We start from the raw sequence: 16,169 nt of genomic DNA, 5'->3' as shown, positions 1-16,169 counted from the left end.
TTCTCTGGTTGGTCTCTGTTATTTTCTCCTACAGATAGAGAACCTACAAAAGGACTCTATAAGGGCTCTTGGGTACCCCATAAGAAGAAGAAGAAGAGTTTGGATTTGATATCCCGCCTTTCACTCCCTTTAAGGAGTCTCAAAGCGGCTAACATTCTCCTTTCCCTTCCTCCCCCACAAAAAACACTCTGTGAGGTGAGTGGGGCTGAGAGACTTCAAAGAAGTGTGACTGGCCCAAGGTCACCCAGCAGCTGCATGTGGAGGAGCGGAGACGCGAACCTGGTTACCCAGATTACGTGACTACTGCTCTTAACCACTACACCACACAAGGCAAAAGGAGCAGGTTTTTTTTACTTATATCAGTTCCCATTTACAGAGTTCATCTGCCGAAGTGTTTCTTCCTTAGAGTTTTCTGGGCTTTGCTTTTTGCAACCCGCAATGCCCTGCTCTTCCCTCTCTGTCAGCTTGCCAGATCATAGAATCATAGAGTTGGAAGAGACCACAAGGGCCATCGAGTCCAACCCCCTGCCAAGCAGGAAACACCATCAGAGCACTCCTGACATATGGTTGTCAAGCCTCTGCTTAAAGACCTCCAAAGAAGGAGACTCCACCACACTCCTTGGCAGCAAATTCCACTGTCAAACAGAGATCAATGCAGACTAAACACAGTTTTCATACAGCTGCTGTAAGAACAGAAGCAGCTCCTCTCACAGATGTGGCCTTTACTAAAGAAAAACTCCAGCCCTCTGGAAGCTTCTTGCAGTATCCGAAATCTTCTGGAATCTTCAAGAACTTTCAGTTAGTTCTGGAAAGAATGAAAGCTCTCCCTCGCCCCAACCACTCATCAGCACACAGTCCTCAAGGGTTGTCCCCACACCCCCCCCCCCGAAGTAGAACAGTGTTTGCAGGACAGTGATTGGCCAGACTTCCTGCCAGTCATGATTCCATGTCTACCTTCTCAGGCCAGGTTGGTAAACAGCACTGATTGGTTGGCTCTCCTGCCAGTCCTGAAACCTGCCTGTTGTCTCTCCCACATGCTTTCCCTTGAGAATCTGCTGCTTCAGTTGGTGCAAAGTGGGAAATAAGCAGGTAAAGGTAAAGGGACCCCTGACCATTAGGTCCAGTCGTGGCCGATTCTGGGGTTGCGGCGCTCATCTCGCTTTATTGGCCGAGGGAGCCGGCGTACAGCTTCCGGGTCATGTGGCCAGCATGGTGAACCAGAGCAGCGCACGGAAACGCCGTTTACCTTCCTGCCGGAGTGGTACCTATTTATCTACTTGCACTTTGATGTGCTTTCGAACTGCTAGGTTGGCAGGAGCAGGGACCGAGCAATGGAAGCTCACCCCGTTGCGGGGATTCGAACCACCGACCTTCTGATCGGCAAGTCCTAGGCTCTGTGGTTTAACCCACAGCGCCACCCACGTCCCAGGGGAAATAAGCAGACTAATGCTTAAAACAGCAACAACCCTGCTCTTATTCCGGTTCTGATACTGTTCTTTCTCCAGCCTCCCAAAAGAGAGTCGAGTCTGACTTACAGCTTTATAAAGACGAGACCATAATCTTACTGGCCTTACATTGCTCAATCGGTAAAGCTCTTAATATTAGGGTTGTGTGTTTGAGTCCCACATTGGGCAAAAGATTCCTGCATTGCAGGGGGTTGGACTAGATGACCCTCGTAGTCCCTTCCAACGCTGCAATTCTATGATTCTGAAAGGACATCGGTTAAAACCACCCTCAGCCTCAATCCTGTTCTCAGTTTCCCTTTACCTCCCCCAAGATGACCTCCACTGGCCGTGAACAACCAAAACCCCTTGCCTTCACCTTATGTGGCAATTGCAACAAAATATCTCTATCCAAAGAGGGCCAAAATTTGCACATAACTCAATTATGCAATCACAGCCTTGTGTGCTTTGTCGAAACACAGATAGATAGATAGATAGATAGATAGATAGATAGATAGATAGATGATAGAGGGTGGGAGGAAACTCAGACGGGACCGTGTGTCATCTCACAAGAGCATCCAGAGCCCAGAAAACAAGATGGGGGGGCTTCCAATTTTGGTGCCCTATATCCTGCTGTGCAAAGGGTTTCTAAGCCCCTCTGCCTTGCTTACGGACCTCCAAGAAAGGTTTCTCAAGGCGTCTCCCTGACTTGACTTGCTAATCCCCAGAACGTAAGAGCCTCTGACAGAAGTTCCAAGGACAGAACAAAGACAATTCGGGGAATTTCAGGGGGTGGTAGTGGGACGCGGGTGGCGCTGTGGGTTAAACCACAGAGCCTAGGACTTGCCGATCAGAAGGTCGGCGGTTCGAATCCCCGCGACAGGGTGTGCTCCCGTTGCTCGGTCCCTGCTCCTGCCAACCTAGCAGTTCGAAAGCATGTCAAAGTGCAAGTAGATAAGTAGGTACCGCTCTGGTGGGAAGGTAAACGGCATTTCCGTGCGCTGCTCTGGTTCGCCAGAAGTGACTTAGTCATGCTGGCCACATGACCTGGAAGCTGTCTGCAGACAAATGCCGGCTCCTCAGCCTACAGAGCGAGATGAGCGCCGCAACCCCAGAGTCGGTTACAATTGGACCTAATGGTCAGGGGTCCCTTTACCTTTACCTAGGGGGTGGTAGTAAATTCCCACTTATACAATTATTTTCTCTAAGCTGACTTGTTGTGAACAATTGGATACATCTATATGTTTTTTTACAGATCCCCTCTTATTCTCTTGTATAACATGCACGAAAAATCTCCCTATCCATTTTATCAGCATCTGCACCATGTTGCAAAGCCCTCTTCAGAGATGTGCTCCCAAGGCTTCATTGTGAAGTTCTTTTATGTTGCAGCTCATGTTCAGGTATTCCTGTGTCAACAGTGAAGCTCTGAAGGTGGATTTAAATCCAGTTTGGGTTCTGCCGTGACCCCTGCTTTCTCATCTTTCCCCTCAAAGATGTCTGCCATGGGTGTAGACAGAGGGGGGCAGGGAGGGCAGCTGGCCCCTTAAATCAAATAAATAAATAAAAAACACTTAACTAACTGACCAACTGTGTCACAGATTACTCAGTTCTGCCCTCACCACAAAAGTCCCCCCCCCAAAAAAAAATCCCTGGCTGTGTTTCAGTTTTTGGAAAACCAGACCTGTAGTGACTTGGGTGCTAGGCAGGGCCGGGTTTATGTATAGGCTGAGTAGGCTGAAGCCTGTTGTTGTTGCTGTTTAGTCATGTCCGACTCTTCGTGACCCCATGGACCAGAGCATGCCAGGCACTCCTGTCTTCCACTGCCTCCCGCAGTTTAGTCAAACTCATGCTGGTAGCTTCGAGAACACCGTCCAACCATCTCATCCTCTGTCGTCCCCTTCTCCTTGTGCCTTCCATCTTTCCCAACAGAAAGATGAAGCCTAGGGCCTCTAAATCTAGGGGGCCTCGCCAGCCTGCCCACACCCCAGCGCCACAGTCTTCCGTCTCCCAAAATAGCAAACCCAAGACTTCCTGTGAGGGCAGGGCAACTCGGGGCTCTAAATCTAGGGGGCCTTGCCAGCCTGCCCGCTCCCCATCACTGCAGTCTCCCCTCTCCCAAAATTGCAAACCCGAGACTTCATGCGAGGGCATTTCTTCCCCATTTCAATGACATTTTGCTTCAAAAGGAAAGGCGGACTTGGACATCGTCTTCCTCCATAATTCTCTAAGGGAGAAGTCACGTACTCAACTTGGATACCACCCTCCCCCATAATCCTTGGAATATACAGTCAAGTACACAGCATTTGTAGGGGGACAATGAGCATCCATTGATGGGTTGCCTGAGGCAGGTGTTTCCACAGCCCATCTTCGGGAAGGCCAGAAAGCAAGGATACGCATTGATAGTTTTATTGTTCTTTAGGTGGCAGGTACTTAAGATGTAGGAGGGATGCGGGTGGCGCTGTGGGTAAAACCTCAGTGCCTAGGACTTGCTGATTGTATGGTCAGCGGTTCGAATCCCCGCGGCGGGGTGAGCTCCCGTCGTTCGGTCCCAGCTCCTGCCCACCTAGCAGTTCAAAAGCACCTCTAAGTGCAAGTAGATAAATAGGTACCGCTTTCTAGCGTGAAGGTAAACGGCGTTTCCGTGTGCTGCTCTGGTGCTGGCTTGCCAGATGCAGCTTCGTCACACTGGCCACGTGACCCGGAAGTGTCTTCAGACAGCGCTGGCTCCCGGCCTCTTGAGCGAGATGAGCGCGCAACCCTAGAGTCGGACACGACTGGCCCATATGGGCAGGGGTACCTTTACCTTTACTTAAGATGTACTTAAGGTGGTGGGTACTTAAAAAAGCAGAGACATCACCTTAGGAGACACCAGGTTCTAGGTCTGGGCAGGCCTGAGCCTTGACATCGCCCCTGCCCTGGCATATGCAAGGGTGCTCATCATGGTGGCTTTCGGGTATTTTCAAGTGCAACTCCCATAACCTCCAGCTGGCATGGCCAGTGGTTAGGGATGATGGGATTTGTAGTCCACAACATCTAGAATGCACCACTCTGGCTACAATCGCATGAGCACATATTGTTGTTACCAGGTTTGTTATCTGAATGATGGTGTGATGCTAAATCTCTCTTCCCTTTTTTCTCTCCAGACACTGTGGAATCTGGACTAAAGCTGCAAAAAAGTAAATGTCAGGGTCTAATGGAGGCACAGTTTTAGGAGAAACATAGAATCGTAGACTTGTAGAAGTTGTAAGGGACAGTGAGGGTCATCAAACAACTCTGTGCAACGCAATAATCTTTCACCCAACGTGGGGCACGAACCCACAACCCTGAAATTAAGAGTCTCGTGGTCTACAGAAAGACAAGTCATATAGTTGATCTGATACAGGGAGCCAGGATGGGCTCTTGCATTTAAAGTTACTGGTGGGAGTGACACTTCCTAGATCTTACATCAAACCAATCTGTAATAAAAGAAAGCAATTTATAGCAACAATATACAATAGATATCATTATAAAAGATGCAACATCTATTTTCTGCATCACTTCTAAATGAACCACAAGCAATAAACTGGTATCATTCCAACAATAAAAGCTCACTGCAAATTGATTTTGCGTTACCCAACAGTGTGTCCATTTGAAAACAGATGTAAAGGGGGGGGTTACGCCAAGACTGCAGCCTCCAATTCATTTTTTCACTCACTTGTGACATGTGCAGGGAAGAAAAGGCATGGATAAACTAATCCAAGGTGGTTCGGTTCAGGTGTCACTGTTTTTGATGTATATAAACTACAGTACCTGGAAAGTTGCAGGATAACGTACTTTACATATATAACAGAAACTTGGGTGGTAGCTGCAAAGGGTATTTTCTCTGCTGTGGCCTGCTGCCAGTTTTTCCTGACCTTTCAGATATGGTCTTTGATGAGATGCAAGGCAAAATATTGAGCTGTGAATCAGGAGTCCCTAGTTTGACTCCTGCTTCTCTGCTTGAACTTGAGTGGCAGGTGGGGTTGGCCACATTTTCATTGGCTTTCTGTTAGGTCAGTCAGGAGAGGAAGCCCGCCTCATGTCCCTCCCCCAGGCAGCTTTCCCAAAAGAGGAACTTGTTTGGTTCATGTTCTCTCTGACTAAAGTGATGTTTCACTGACAAAGGGCTGCATTCATTGAGAAAAAGGGGCTAATTGCTGCTAATAGCTGCGCTGCGGTGTTATTGGCAAATATCTGGATACCATTAGCTGAGCTGTTTGCAAAGGCCGTTTGCAGAGTTCGTTGCAGAGGTTATTATTGCACATTATCATAGAATCATAGAATCATAGAGCTGGAAGAGACCACAAGGGCCATCGAGTCCAACCCCCTGCCAAGCAGGAAACACCATCAGAGCACTCCTGACATATGGTTGTCAAGCCTCTGCTTAAAGACCTCCAAAGTTGGAGACTCCACCACACTCCTTGGCAGCAAATTCCACTGTCGAACAGCTCTTACTGTCAGGAAGTTCTTCCTAATGTTTAGGTGGAATCTTCTTTCTTGTAGTTTGGATCCATTGCTCCGTGTCCGCTTCTCTGGAGCAGCAGAAAACAACCTTTCTCCCTCCTCTATGTGACATCAGACGCTGGCGAGTTTGTCAAAAGGACTCGCTGAAAACTGGCACCGGGATGGAGGGCTGGGCTGTTTCTCCTCTGCATGTGGCGGCTACTAACTAGAAAGAAGATGTCAATGGAGCAAGGCGGGGGGGCGGGGCAATTCATTCATTAGCTTGCAAAGTAGTCTGAGGCTGACGTGCTGATAGTCAACAAAAAAACAACAAACTCCACCCGCTCCCACAGGGAAATGGTTCCTTAAACGAGCAGCCACCATGGATGAGCATTCAATTACTGTATATATATATATGGAGCTCCACCCAACTCCAAGGCAGCAGAGATCCTGAGTAATCGCATCTCAATTTCCTGGAAAGGGAACACGCCCATTACAGACGCAAAAGAGAGAAAACGAAACCAGCTCTCTCTTCCGGGCGAGGCAGCAGCCATGGCTGCTTTTGAGGGTCCCGTCCGCGATCTCAGCGAGGAAGCCACTTGCTCCATTTGCCTGGATTATTTCAGGGATCCGGTGATCATCCCGGAGTGCGGGCACAACTTCTGCCGATCCTGCCTGACCCAGTATTGGGGGAAATCTGAGGGAGAGGCTTCCTGCCCTCAGTGCAGGGAAAACGTTGAGCAAGGCAGCATCAGGCGAAACCTGCAGCTGGCAAATTTTGTGGAAATAATTAAGAAATTCAACCATCTGGGGGGAAAAGAGGGAAAGGAGGGAGAAGGAAAAGGAAGGGTCTGTGAGAAGCACCAGGAGCCCCTGAAGCTGTTCTGCAAGGAGGACGAAAGCCCCATCTGTGTGGTGTGTGACAGGTCCAAGGAGCACAAAAGCCACGAGGTTATTCCTCTGGAGGAGGCGTCCCAGGAGTACAAGGTAGGAAATGGCAGTGGGTCTTACTTGGGGGTGGAAGAGCTGCTGACAAGAGGGGTTTGCGATGATGATGATGTAATGTATTCTCTCTACTTGCTGCCCAAAAGGAATTCTCCAGCAAGAGATCTTGTGCAGCCTGATAAAACTAAACTACTGAAATTTAAATATTTCTTTTTCTATTTGAGGGATTTCAAGTGTGCCCAATGACCCCCTGAATTCAGGCTGCAGTAACTCCCCTGGGACGAAAGATTACAACATATAGGATTAATTTAATAAAAAGGAGGGGGGAGATGTTGGAGGTGTGCTCAGTGTGGGGGAGAAATAGAAAAACTCACATGTTTCTCAGCTCTGATATAGGACACTTCCATTTCTGCCTTGTCTGGGATGAAAAAGGGGAACCTCTGCAAAAGACCCAGGGATGTGGGGCAGGGAGCAAACATACGATTCAGCCTGCCTGTTAATGTGTAATGCAACCCAATTTGGACTTTGTTTTCTTTTCAGGATCAGATCAGCAGCTGCCTAGACAATCTGAGGAAGGAGAGAGAGAAAATTCTCGTATTTAAAGCAAACACAGAAAAGGAGAGCCAAGACCTGCTTGTAAGCACTATTGTTATTACTTTAAGATGAAAAATGCTATAGTCTAGAACAGTGGTTCCCAAGCTTTTTTCAAGGAGGGCCAGACGATGAAGTGAAGGGCCGTGAGGGCCAACCAAAGTTGTTGTGCTTTTTTTAGGATTGAAATAAATTGTTGAGCTTTTTTTTTTTAGGGTTGAAGTTGTTGAGGAGTTTTTTGAGGATTTTACCCCATAAACTGCCGAAGGGGCCGGATTAGGCCCCCAAAACGGACTTTGGACATGTCGGTAGTAGAGCCTTTGGCCAACAAGGGAATCAAAGATGTGCTAAAAATGGGAAAGGAGATTGCAGAGGAGCTGAACGGATTATTTGCATCTGTCTTCAGAGCAGAAGACTCGCGAGTAACATAAAAGTAATAAGGTGAAACAGGAGAGATGCGAGCCGGGAAGGGTGACGGAAGGGCCCGGCCGGGCGGCAACTAACCTCGCAGGCGGTGCACCATCCCTTTGGCCCAGGCGAGGCAGCGGCGGCTGCTCGGCAACCTCCTCGCCCGTCTCCTCGTGAGGGAAACGCGGCATCGGCGTCAGGGCGTCTCCAGCGGAGCAAGGCCGCTGGCCTTCGCCTTCCCCTCCGCCTTCCTCCTTTTCACCGCGCCGCTTGTGCCTCTGCTGCCTCCCGCTATCGGCGGGCCCTCCCGGGCGTCGGGCTCCGAGGGCGAAGGCGCCCCTCCTCGGCCCCACTCCACCACGCCCATCTGCAGCACGGGCCCCAACGCCGCGCTCCCTCCAGCCGCCCTGGCTGCTTTGCCCGCCTCCTCCTTGGGCTCGAAACCCGGGTTGTCCTGGCTCCAGGCCTACCTCGAGCAAGACGAGAGCGGCGGCGATGGCGAGCAAGACAAAGGAGGGGGAGAAGGAGAAGAAGCTGGCGGCTACACGGGCCACATGACGAGGTCTGGTGGGCCGGATTCGGCCCGCGGGCCTTGTGTTTGACACCCGTGGTCTAGAATCAATATCTGGGGGGGGGGGGGAGGAATATGGAATACAGAAAGCGGTTTATTTTTGAACAGCCGCATCTCCCACAGACATGAAAGACCATTTAAAGGAGGGGATGGGAAGCTCTTTCCCTGCTGAATATAGGCGTAATCTCTCTAAAATTTCAGAAGTGGCCTTCAAAAGGAATTGGGATAACTGGCCTCTTCATCCTCAAGAGCAGACTAGATGCCTGATTTTGGCCCACTCTTCTCTTCTTTCAACCTCTTTGCTGCAGAAACAAACAGGTGCAGAGAGGGAAAAGATGGTGGCTGAGTTCAGGCGACTGCACCAGTTTCTGGAAGAACAGGAGAAACGTATTCTGGCCCAGATGGCAGAAGTGGAGAAGGAGATTGCAGCCCAAAGGGAGGAGCACCTGGCCAGACTCTCCAGGGAACTCTCCTCTCTTGACAGCCTCATCCGGGAGATGGAGGAGAAGCTTCAGGAACCAGCGAGTGAACTCCTGCAGGTGAGGCCTCATCCTGATGCGAGAGGGTGGAGGGTGCTGCTTCAGACTACAGGCAGGAGGATAACATATCTTAGCCCCCACCCCACCCCCCGCAAATAAGCTGCTGTAAAAAAACACAATTGGTACATGAAGGGTGAAAGGCCTGGGGTCACAAAAGGGGATCTGCTAGATCAAGCCACAGGCTTCTTCACTTTAGCATCGTGTTCTTGCATTGGCCAGCCAGAGGTGGCTGGAAGCCTAAAGAACCAGCAGCACTCTGCCCCCCTCTGTTTCCCTGCAAGGGGAACTCAGCTGCTTAGTATTGATAACTGATTGGAGTCATGCAGAGGTTTGGAGCCCGTTGTCAGCAATATGCTGGTGACTCTCCTTTACACCTTCAGGTGAGGCAGTGGAAGTGCTGGACCGTTGTCTTGTCTCCATAACGGACTGGATGAGAGCCAACAAACTGCAGCTCAATCCAGATAAGACTGAAGAGCTATTAGTGGAAGGACCCCAAGACTGGATGGGTGGGAGATGGGCTGTTTTTGATAGGGTTATGCTTCCTCTGATGGATTGGGTACATAGCTTGGTGGTAGTACATGGGGCTGCCTCTGAAGACAGTTTGGATTATTTGGTTGCTCTTGTTTTTATTTTTATTAATAATTATATATTTTTATACTGTGATTTTATCTCGTGAACCACCCAGAGACGTGCAGGTACAGGGTTGTATACAAAATTGATAAAAACAACAACAGTAGAACTGGCTCCACTGACATCCTCCCTCCCTCCCTCCCTTTCTTTCTTCCTTTCTTTCTTTCCATCCAGGATATCGGAAGCTTCTTGCAGAGGTAAGTGATGGGAAACCCCTGCTTTATTCTGATGCTATGAATTTTCCTGTTTAACAGGTGAGAAACTCACTCTCCACTTCCTCCTTCCAGAGATAATGTAGGACTCCGTCGTCCATTTCACAAAATGGCAGACAAAAATAGGGAGACATTTTTGTGGTAGCTATTGGTCCCATCTTAAACTCACAGTCAGGAAGCCATTCCCATTGCATATATCTGAAGGCCTTTCTCTGTAATGGATTCATTTACTCTGCAATTGATACAAAAAGGGGGGGGGGGACATCCCAAAGGGGCTTGTAAATATCTTCACTATAACTTACCTTTAAATATCCCGTGTATTTCAGGCTCCTGCAGGTTCTTCCTCAGACATATGAAGGTGAGAAAGGGCCCTGCTGGATCAGGCCAGTGGCCCATCTAGTCCACCATCCTGTTTTCACAATGATTAACCAGATGACAGTGGGAAACCCATGGTGAGCAGGATCCGAGCCCCAGAGGACACTCCCCTCCTGTGGTTCAGAGGCACCACTGCCTTTGACGCAGCCATTGTGTATAGTAGCCGCTGAGAGTCTTGTCCTCCAGACAACTTAAGACTTTCTAATATTTTATAGATATTACTTTCTAATATTTTCTAATATTTTCCCCATTTTTTAAAATATAGCTACTGTGCTAAAATACATTTATAATGTTAATTGCAAAAACCATTCTAAAGGATTCTGGTTTTCCTTATATTTCAGAAATGCACATACCAGATCAATATGTTTTCCTCATTAATCACTTGAAATGCTTCACTAAAACTGGTGTAGTCCTAAAATCTCCACATAAGGACCCAGTGTTGCTCACTTTCCTAAAAAAAATAATAATTTGAAGGTAAAGAAGCTGATATATATGGTCTCAAATTCCTATATTTCCTTCAGCATATTTTGGAAGCGGGTGTGTGTTGGTTTTTCTTCAACTTCTTAGATGCTTTCTAAATCCACACATCATCTAGATTCTCCCTTTTGTCATAGGAAAACCCTGTTCCCAAGTCTTCATGATATATCCATCATGCCTTTATCATCAGGATGAGACAACTGCCTTGTCAGAAAGCTCCTTGCGTTGGAAGGACGGTGGCTTGACTTTGTTCTTCTCCTCCCAGGTCTCAGGAGAAGGAGAACTTGGAGGATCCTCCTGTGGCTTTTCCTCCTGCCCTGAAGTGGAGGATCTGGGACTTCGGAGATATAAATCCCTTCCTGGAGGGAGTCATGAAGCAATTCAGAGGTTAGTAAAGAAGGGCTGAAAGTATTTCATACTGGCTGTTTAGAAGTGTTCATGACAGCCTCCAGATCATACGGAATATTAGCCATGCAAGGAAAATGGTTTTTTTGTTTATACTTTTTCAATATCTAGAAGTCACACTTTAATATGTAGATGATTCACAACTGATTTTACTTATGCAATTGAAAGAGGATGATAAACCCTTCTTGCTGGTCTCTGGAATCACTCCAGCTGGTGTGGCCAGTAGTTTGGGATGATGGGACTTGTAGTCCACAACACCTGGCTACAATCTCATGAGCTCATATTGTTCTTTCTTTGATGGTGTGATCCTAAATCTCTGTTCCCTTTTCTCTTCCAGACACTGTGGAATATGGACTTCAGCTGCAAAAAGGTACATTTAATAATAATAATAATTAATAATAATAATTTATTATTTATACCCTGCCCATCTGGCTGGGTTTCCCCAGCCATTTTCCAAGGCAAAATTCAGGAGAGATGGGATCTGCTTCTCTTTTTTTAAAATAATATTTATTAAAATTTCAAAGAATTACAAAAGTAAAAGAAAATAAAACAAAAATAAAAATACAAAAAATACAGAAAAATAAAACAGTTAAAAACAAATCAATTTTTCCACATCTTATCTTTCATTTGCTTGTTTCCTTGACCTCCTCACACCTCCCTTTTTTGTGTTCTAGTTCAATTAGTTAATTCAGCAAATCCTTTCCATCTTTGTTTTTATCTTAATAATTTATCTTAGTATATTGTAACTTTACATTCTCACCTGTTAACAATCCATTTTTACATACTCCTTTGTAACATTACTGCTAAAACCACATAACTTCATTTCAGCATCCTTCTAACATTCCTTAATTCTACAATGTTTCTGTAGATAGTCTTTAAATTTCTTCCAACCTTCTTCTCCCTGGTCTCGGATTCTGCCAGTCATTTCCGAGATGGGATCTGCTTCTCAAAAGACCAGGCCACTGCAGCTCTTCCTTCCATGCCTTATTTCCCCTTATTTCCCAGAGGCATCTGTTCCGTGAGAGCAGCATGCTGGGCTAGATGGGCTCTTGGTCTGATCCTGCAGACTCTTAGGAAGCCCCCAGCCCAGGATGCCTGGCTTTTCTGTGCCAAATCTCAATAAGACACAGGGGTGGTGTGAAGCCAAAGGCTCCCGGCACATGAGGGGGAAATATCCCTTTGAGCCATACAAGATCCCCACCCCTTTTATGTAAGAGTAAGGTGTAAGAGTGGGAAATGCATGAACACATAATAGCTCATAAAATGGCTGCAACAACCTTTGGGGGCGAGAAGGTGAATGGGTTCTGGTGTCAGTGGAGGGAGCTGGGGGCTGCCTGAGTGTGAACTCCAGTGGTTCAGCGTCCCTGCAAGATGGGGGTCTTGTATTGGAGGGGAGACATGGCTTCTCTGCTTAAACTAGAGAAACCTGAATAAACTTAAAAGAGCAGGGCAGAATTGCACCACAGACCAGGGGAAAAGGCTCAGTGGGAAGACAGAAGTCTAGTCTGGCCTGATCCTGGACACCACAAAAAGGGAATCATAAGAGCTGGAAAAGGTGCAGCAGATGGCAGCATAAAGGAAACTCCTACTTATCTTTAAAATTATATTCTGGGATTCTTTTAGAAAACAGCAGTAAGTAAAATACATAAAGGCTAATCAATATAACAATAAATTAGAAAAACCCATTACATTTTACATTTTTTTTACTAATAGCAGCACTCCCAACATCCAATATCCCACTTAATTTCCAAAGGCCACTGTACAAATGTGTGTCTTTAAAAAGAAATCGCTTCACAAACTTTCCATAACGTGGGGAGCAGGTGAGAGGACTGCAGAGCAGATCTTCTTCCTAATGAACACCAGCCTGACTACGGTAATTTCTAAATGGGCTTCTCATTGTGCTTCCACTGCCCACCTTTTCCATAAATGTGAGGAACAGTGAAGAAAAAGACGAGTTATATAGCCAAATCAGGTCTGGGGAGCCAGGATGGGGTCTTTGCATTGAAGGTGATAATTTTTTTTGTGGTTGTGTGTGTGTGTGTGTGTGTGTGTGTGTGTCACCCTTTATCTTAGGATTGCAACAATAAATGCATTAACGATTAACACAATTCATAGGAAAAGAAAGCCATTCATATCAACGATGTAATAGAACTATCAATTTTCTGCATCGCTCTAACTAAACTGCAAGATATAATCAAATTTGTTCTTGGCTGACTGCTCATAGTTTACCTGGGAAAAACAAACCATAGGCCCAAACACCTCCCAGGGACTCCTGCATCACACTGCAGAACATGGGAGGGAGTCCCTCAGAAGGTGGTGGACTCTCCTTCCTTGGAGGTTTATAAGCAGAGGTTGGGTGGCCCCCTGTCATGGATGCTTTAATTCAGATTCCTGCATTGCAGGGGGTTGGACTAGATGACCCTTCTGCCATGAACCCTTCTGCAGTGGGTTTGGCCTTAGACAAGCCACTGTCTCTTAGCCTCAGTCCTCCCATCTGAAAAATGGGCATAGTTAATATTGACTTAACTTCCAGGGAAGTTGCAAGGGTTCTATGTAGAGAATGTGTGTTAAGTACTTGAAAGAACTGCAAATATTTCAAGAGTCATTAAGAACTTGATGGACATCCCTGTCTCCATTGCAGAGCCATGGAGTCCCTGTTCATTTCAGAGGGGATGCTCTTTCTGTCACGTACCTAAAGAAAAGTCAGCTTCCCAGTTGACGTCGTTTCTCTTCTCTTTCCTCATCTGCCCCCACAGAAAATGTAACTTTGGATCCAGACACAGCACATCCCCGCCTCATCCTGTCTGAGGATCGAAAGAGAGTGAGAGAGGGAGGAGTGCGTCAAGACCTGCCAGACAACCCTAACAGATTTGACACATGCTGCTGTGTTCTGGGGTGTGAGGGTTTCACAGCAGGCAGACATTTCTGGGAGGTCATTGTGGGAAGAGAGGAGGGATGGGGGGTGGGGGTAGCCAGAAAGTCTGTGAAGAGGAAGGGGTTTTTGTATTTTAATACTACAGAAGGGATCTGGGGTTTGGGGAAGTCGGATGGTGAGCTCAAGTTCTGCTCCCCCCGTAAGGCCCCTGTTCCATGTGAGGAGCCCGAGAGGATCCGAGTGACCCTGAACTGTGAAGGGGGACGGGTGTCCTTTTACGATGCTAATACAGCAGCCCTTCTCCATGCAGATACAGCAGCCCCCTTCTCAGGAGAGACCCTCCAGCCCTACTTTTTCGTGAGCAAGAAAGGGAACCTGAGACTCTCTTGACTGAAGGTGCAGACAGACAAGTGTATATTCATTGCCATCATGGCACATTCAGTCTCCTCTTCAGGGCTGAGCTGACAGGCACTTAAGGAGAAACCATATTTGCTGAACGGTGATTGGCCATCCCTTGTGTCAATCATGATGCAACTCTCCCTTCTTGAGCCAACTTCTTGAGCCAACTGATTGACTGGGTCCCCTGTCAGTCTCCAAACTTGCCTGTTTTCTCTCCGTTGGGAATCGAGTACTTCTTTCAGTGCAGGAGTTGGAAAGGGGGTAAGAAGCAAGAAAATGATTTAGGAAACAGCAGCAACCCCACACACATTCCTGTTTCAATGTAGTTCTTTCTCCAACTTCCAATTCTGACTTAAGATTTCTATAGATAATACCATCATCTTTGCTAAATAAAATCAGAATTATGCACTGGCATCACTTAAAACCTTCCTCAGCCTCAATCCTGCTCTCAGATTCCCTTTTCCTTCCCCAAAGCCTCCACTGGCCAGGGAGATGGAAGTTCAAAAATCCCTTTTTTTGCTACTCCTCAGGGAAGCTTAGGTGGCAATTCAGCAAAATCCCCATATCCAAAGAGACCTGTTTGCTAGTTGGGTGCAGTCGGTCCAAAACTCAGCACAACTTAACTTACATGATCACAGCCTGAAGCCCTTTGTCAAAACACAAATTTGTAAATAGAGGGTGAGTCCAGGAAAAGCTCTTGGAAGGGACTGTGTGAGATCTCACAAGAGACTCCAGAGCCCAGAAATCAATGGGGGGGGGCTTTGGCAGTGGGGGGAAGAGTTTCTAAGTCCACCTTGCTTCCCGGCCTCTAGAAAGGTTACATAAAGCTCTGAAGATCTCTGGCTTCGAACAAGTAGGGATGATGAAGAAGAGGGGTTTGGACTTGATATCCTCCCCATCTCTCCCCTTAAGGAGTCTCAAAGCAGCTAACATTCTCCTTTCCCTTCCTCCCCCACAACAAACACTCTGTGAGGTGAGTGGGGCTGAGAGACTTCAGAGAAGTATGACTGGCCCAAGGTCACCCAGCAGCTGCATGTGGAGGTGCGGGGAAGCAAACCCGGTTCACCAGATTATGAGTCCACCACTCTTAAGCACTACACCACGCTAATTGCGTGGGGGGCATTTTTGAGGGTCTTCCTGACTTGTGCAATATTGCCTTTGCATGCTGACTCCAGGAATGTAACCCCCACATAGGTTTCAGGCCTCAATGCAACAAAATCCTCTCTGACAGTGAAGAGCCTCTGTCAGAAGTTCTGAGGAAAGAACAATGACAATCTAGAGGATTTCGCATGGGGGGGGATTCCCATGTACAGTGGTACCTCGGGTTAAGAACTTAATTTGTTCTGGAGGTCCATTCTTAACCTGAGGTACCACTTTAGCTAATGGGACCTCCCACTGCCGTTGCACGATTTCTGTTCTCATCCTGAAGCAAAGTTCTTAACCCGAGGTAATATTTTTGGGTTAGCAGAGTCTGTAACCTGAAGCGTCTGTAACCTGAAGCGTCTGTAACCCGAGGTACCACTGTATACAATTATTTTCTCCAAGGTGCTTTGTAGCGAACAGTCAGATACTTACCTGTATTTTTAGAGATCCCCTCTTCTTATCCTTTTGTGTAATGGTCCTGTAAGAATTTGGGGATATGTTTCATGCACTAATATGTTTGATTCTATTAAAGACTGTACTTCTTGTTGCTCCTATGTTGTTTCAGACTCAACAGTATAATATCCATTTCCCATGACACTTCCTCCAGGGAATTTAGGAGGGTGCCTGCGTCATCAGCTGGGTTGTGAGAAAAAGGGCCTCTGGAAAGCCAAGTTCTCCCCTTCAGCAGGTTTGGTG

The 16,169-nt window shown here is 47.2% G+C and overlaps 1 protein-coding gene and 2 long non-coding RNA genes across 5 annotated transcripts in view; 2 read left to right on the top strand and 1 right to left on the bottom strand.

The window, feature by feature from the left end:
• Window positions 1–16,027, top strand: part of LOC310702203 — a 44,504-nt gene extending 28,477 nt beyond the window's left edge. Inside the window, exon 2 of the long non-coding RNA XR_014523353.1 lies at window positions 15,008–16,027. This is a non-coding gene — a long non-coding RNA (uncharacterized lncRNA). The remainder of the gene's footprint in view (window positions 1–15,007) is intronic.
• Window positions 6,041–16,027, top strand: LOC310701549 (E3 ubiquitin-protein ligase TRIM7-like). 2 transcript variants are annotated; one of them, XM_083492627.1, is made up of 8 exons: window positions 6,041–6,890; window positions 7,389–7,484; window positions 8,727–8,957; window positions 9,762–9,784; window positions 10,126–10,251; window positions 10,917–11,038; window positions 11,394–11,426; window positions 13,813–16,027. In XM_083492627.1, exons 1-8 carry the CDS (start codon window positions 6,456–6,458, stop codon window positions 14,319–14,321), a joined length of 1,575 nt encoding a protein of 524 aa, XP_083348753.1. In that variant the 5' UTR covers window positions 6,041–6,455; the 3' UTR covers window positions 14,322–16,027. The 2 variants fall into 2 exon arrangements, with proteins under 2 accessions (XP_083348753.1, XP_083348754.1); XM_083492628.1 differs by lacking the exon at window positions 10,126–10,251.
• On the bottom strand, window positions 6,559–8,357 carry LOC310702140. 2 transcript variants are annotated; one of them, XR_014523286.1, is made up of 3 exons: window positions 7,944–8,357; window positions 7,223–7,406; window positions 6,559–6,665 (listed from the first exon to the last, which is right to left on the bottom strand). It is a non-coding gene; the product is annotated as an uncharacterized lncRNA (long non-coding RNA). The 2 variants fall into 2 exon arrangements; XR_014523287.1 differs by having other exon boundaries at window positions 6,565–6,671.
• Window positions 16,028–16,169: the final 142 nt, after the last annotated feature.

This window comes from Podarcis liolepis, assembly GCF_965112155.1.
Source record: "Podarcis liolepis genome assembly, chromosome: 2".
Lineage (NCBI taxonomy): Eukaryota > Metazoa > Chordata > Lepidosauria > Squamata > Lacertidae > Podarcis > Podarcis liolepis.
This window is presented reverse-complemented; position numbering and strand designations above follow the sequence as displayed.

Excerpts from the sequence above, each read along its gene's own strand:
- LOC310701549 (XM_083492627.1), top strand. The coding sequence starts at position 6,456 with ATGGCTGCTTTTGAGGGTCCCGTCCGCGATCTCAGCGAGGAAGCCACT. Across the intron at positions 7,485-8,726 it reads AGGAGAGCCAAGACCTGCTT|AAACAAACAGGTGCAGAGAG; the intron begins GTAAGCACTATT and ends TCTTTGCTGCAG. Across the intron at positions 10,252-10,916 it reads ATGACAGTGGGAAACCCATG|GTCTCAGGAGAAGGAGAACT; the intron begins GTGAGCAGGATC and ends TTCTCCTCCCAG.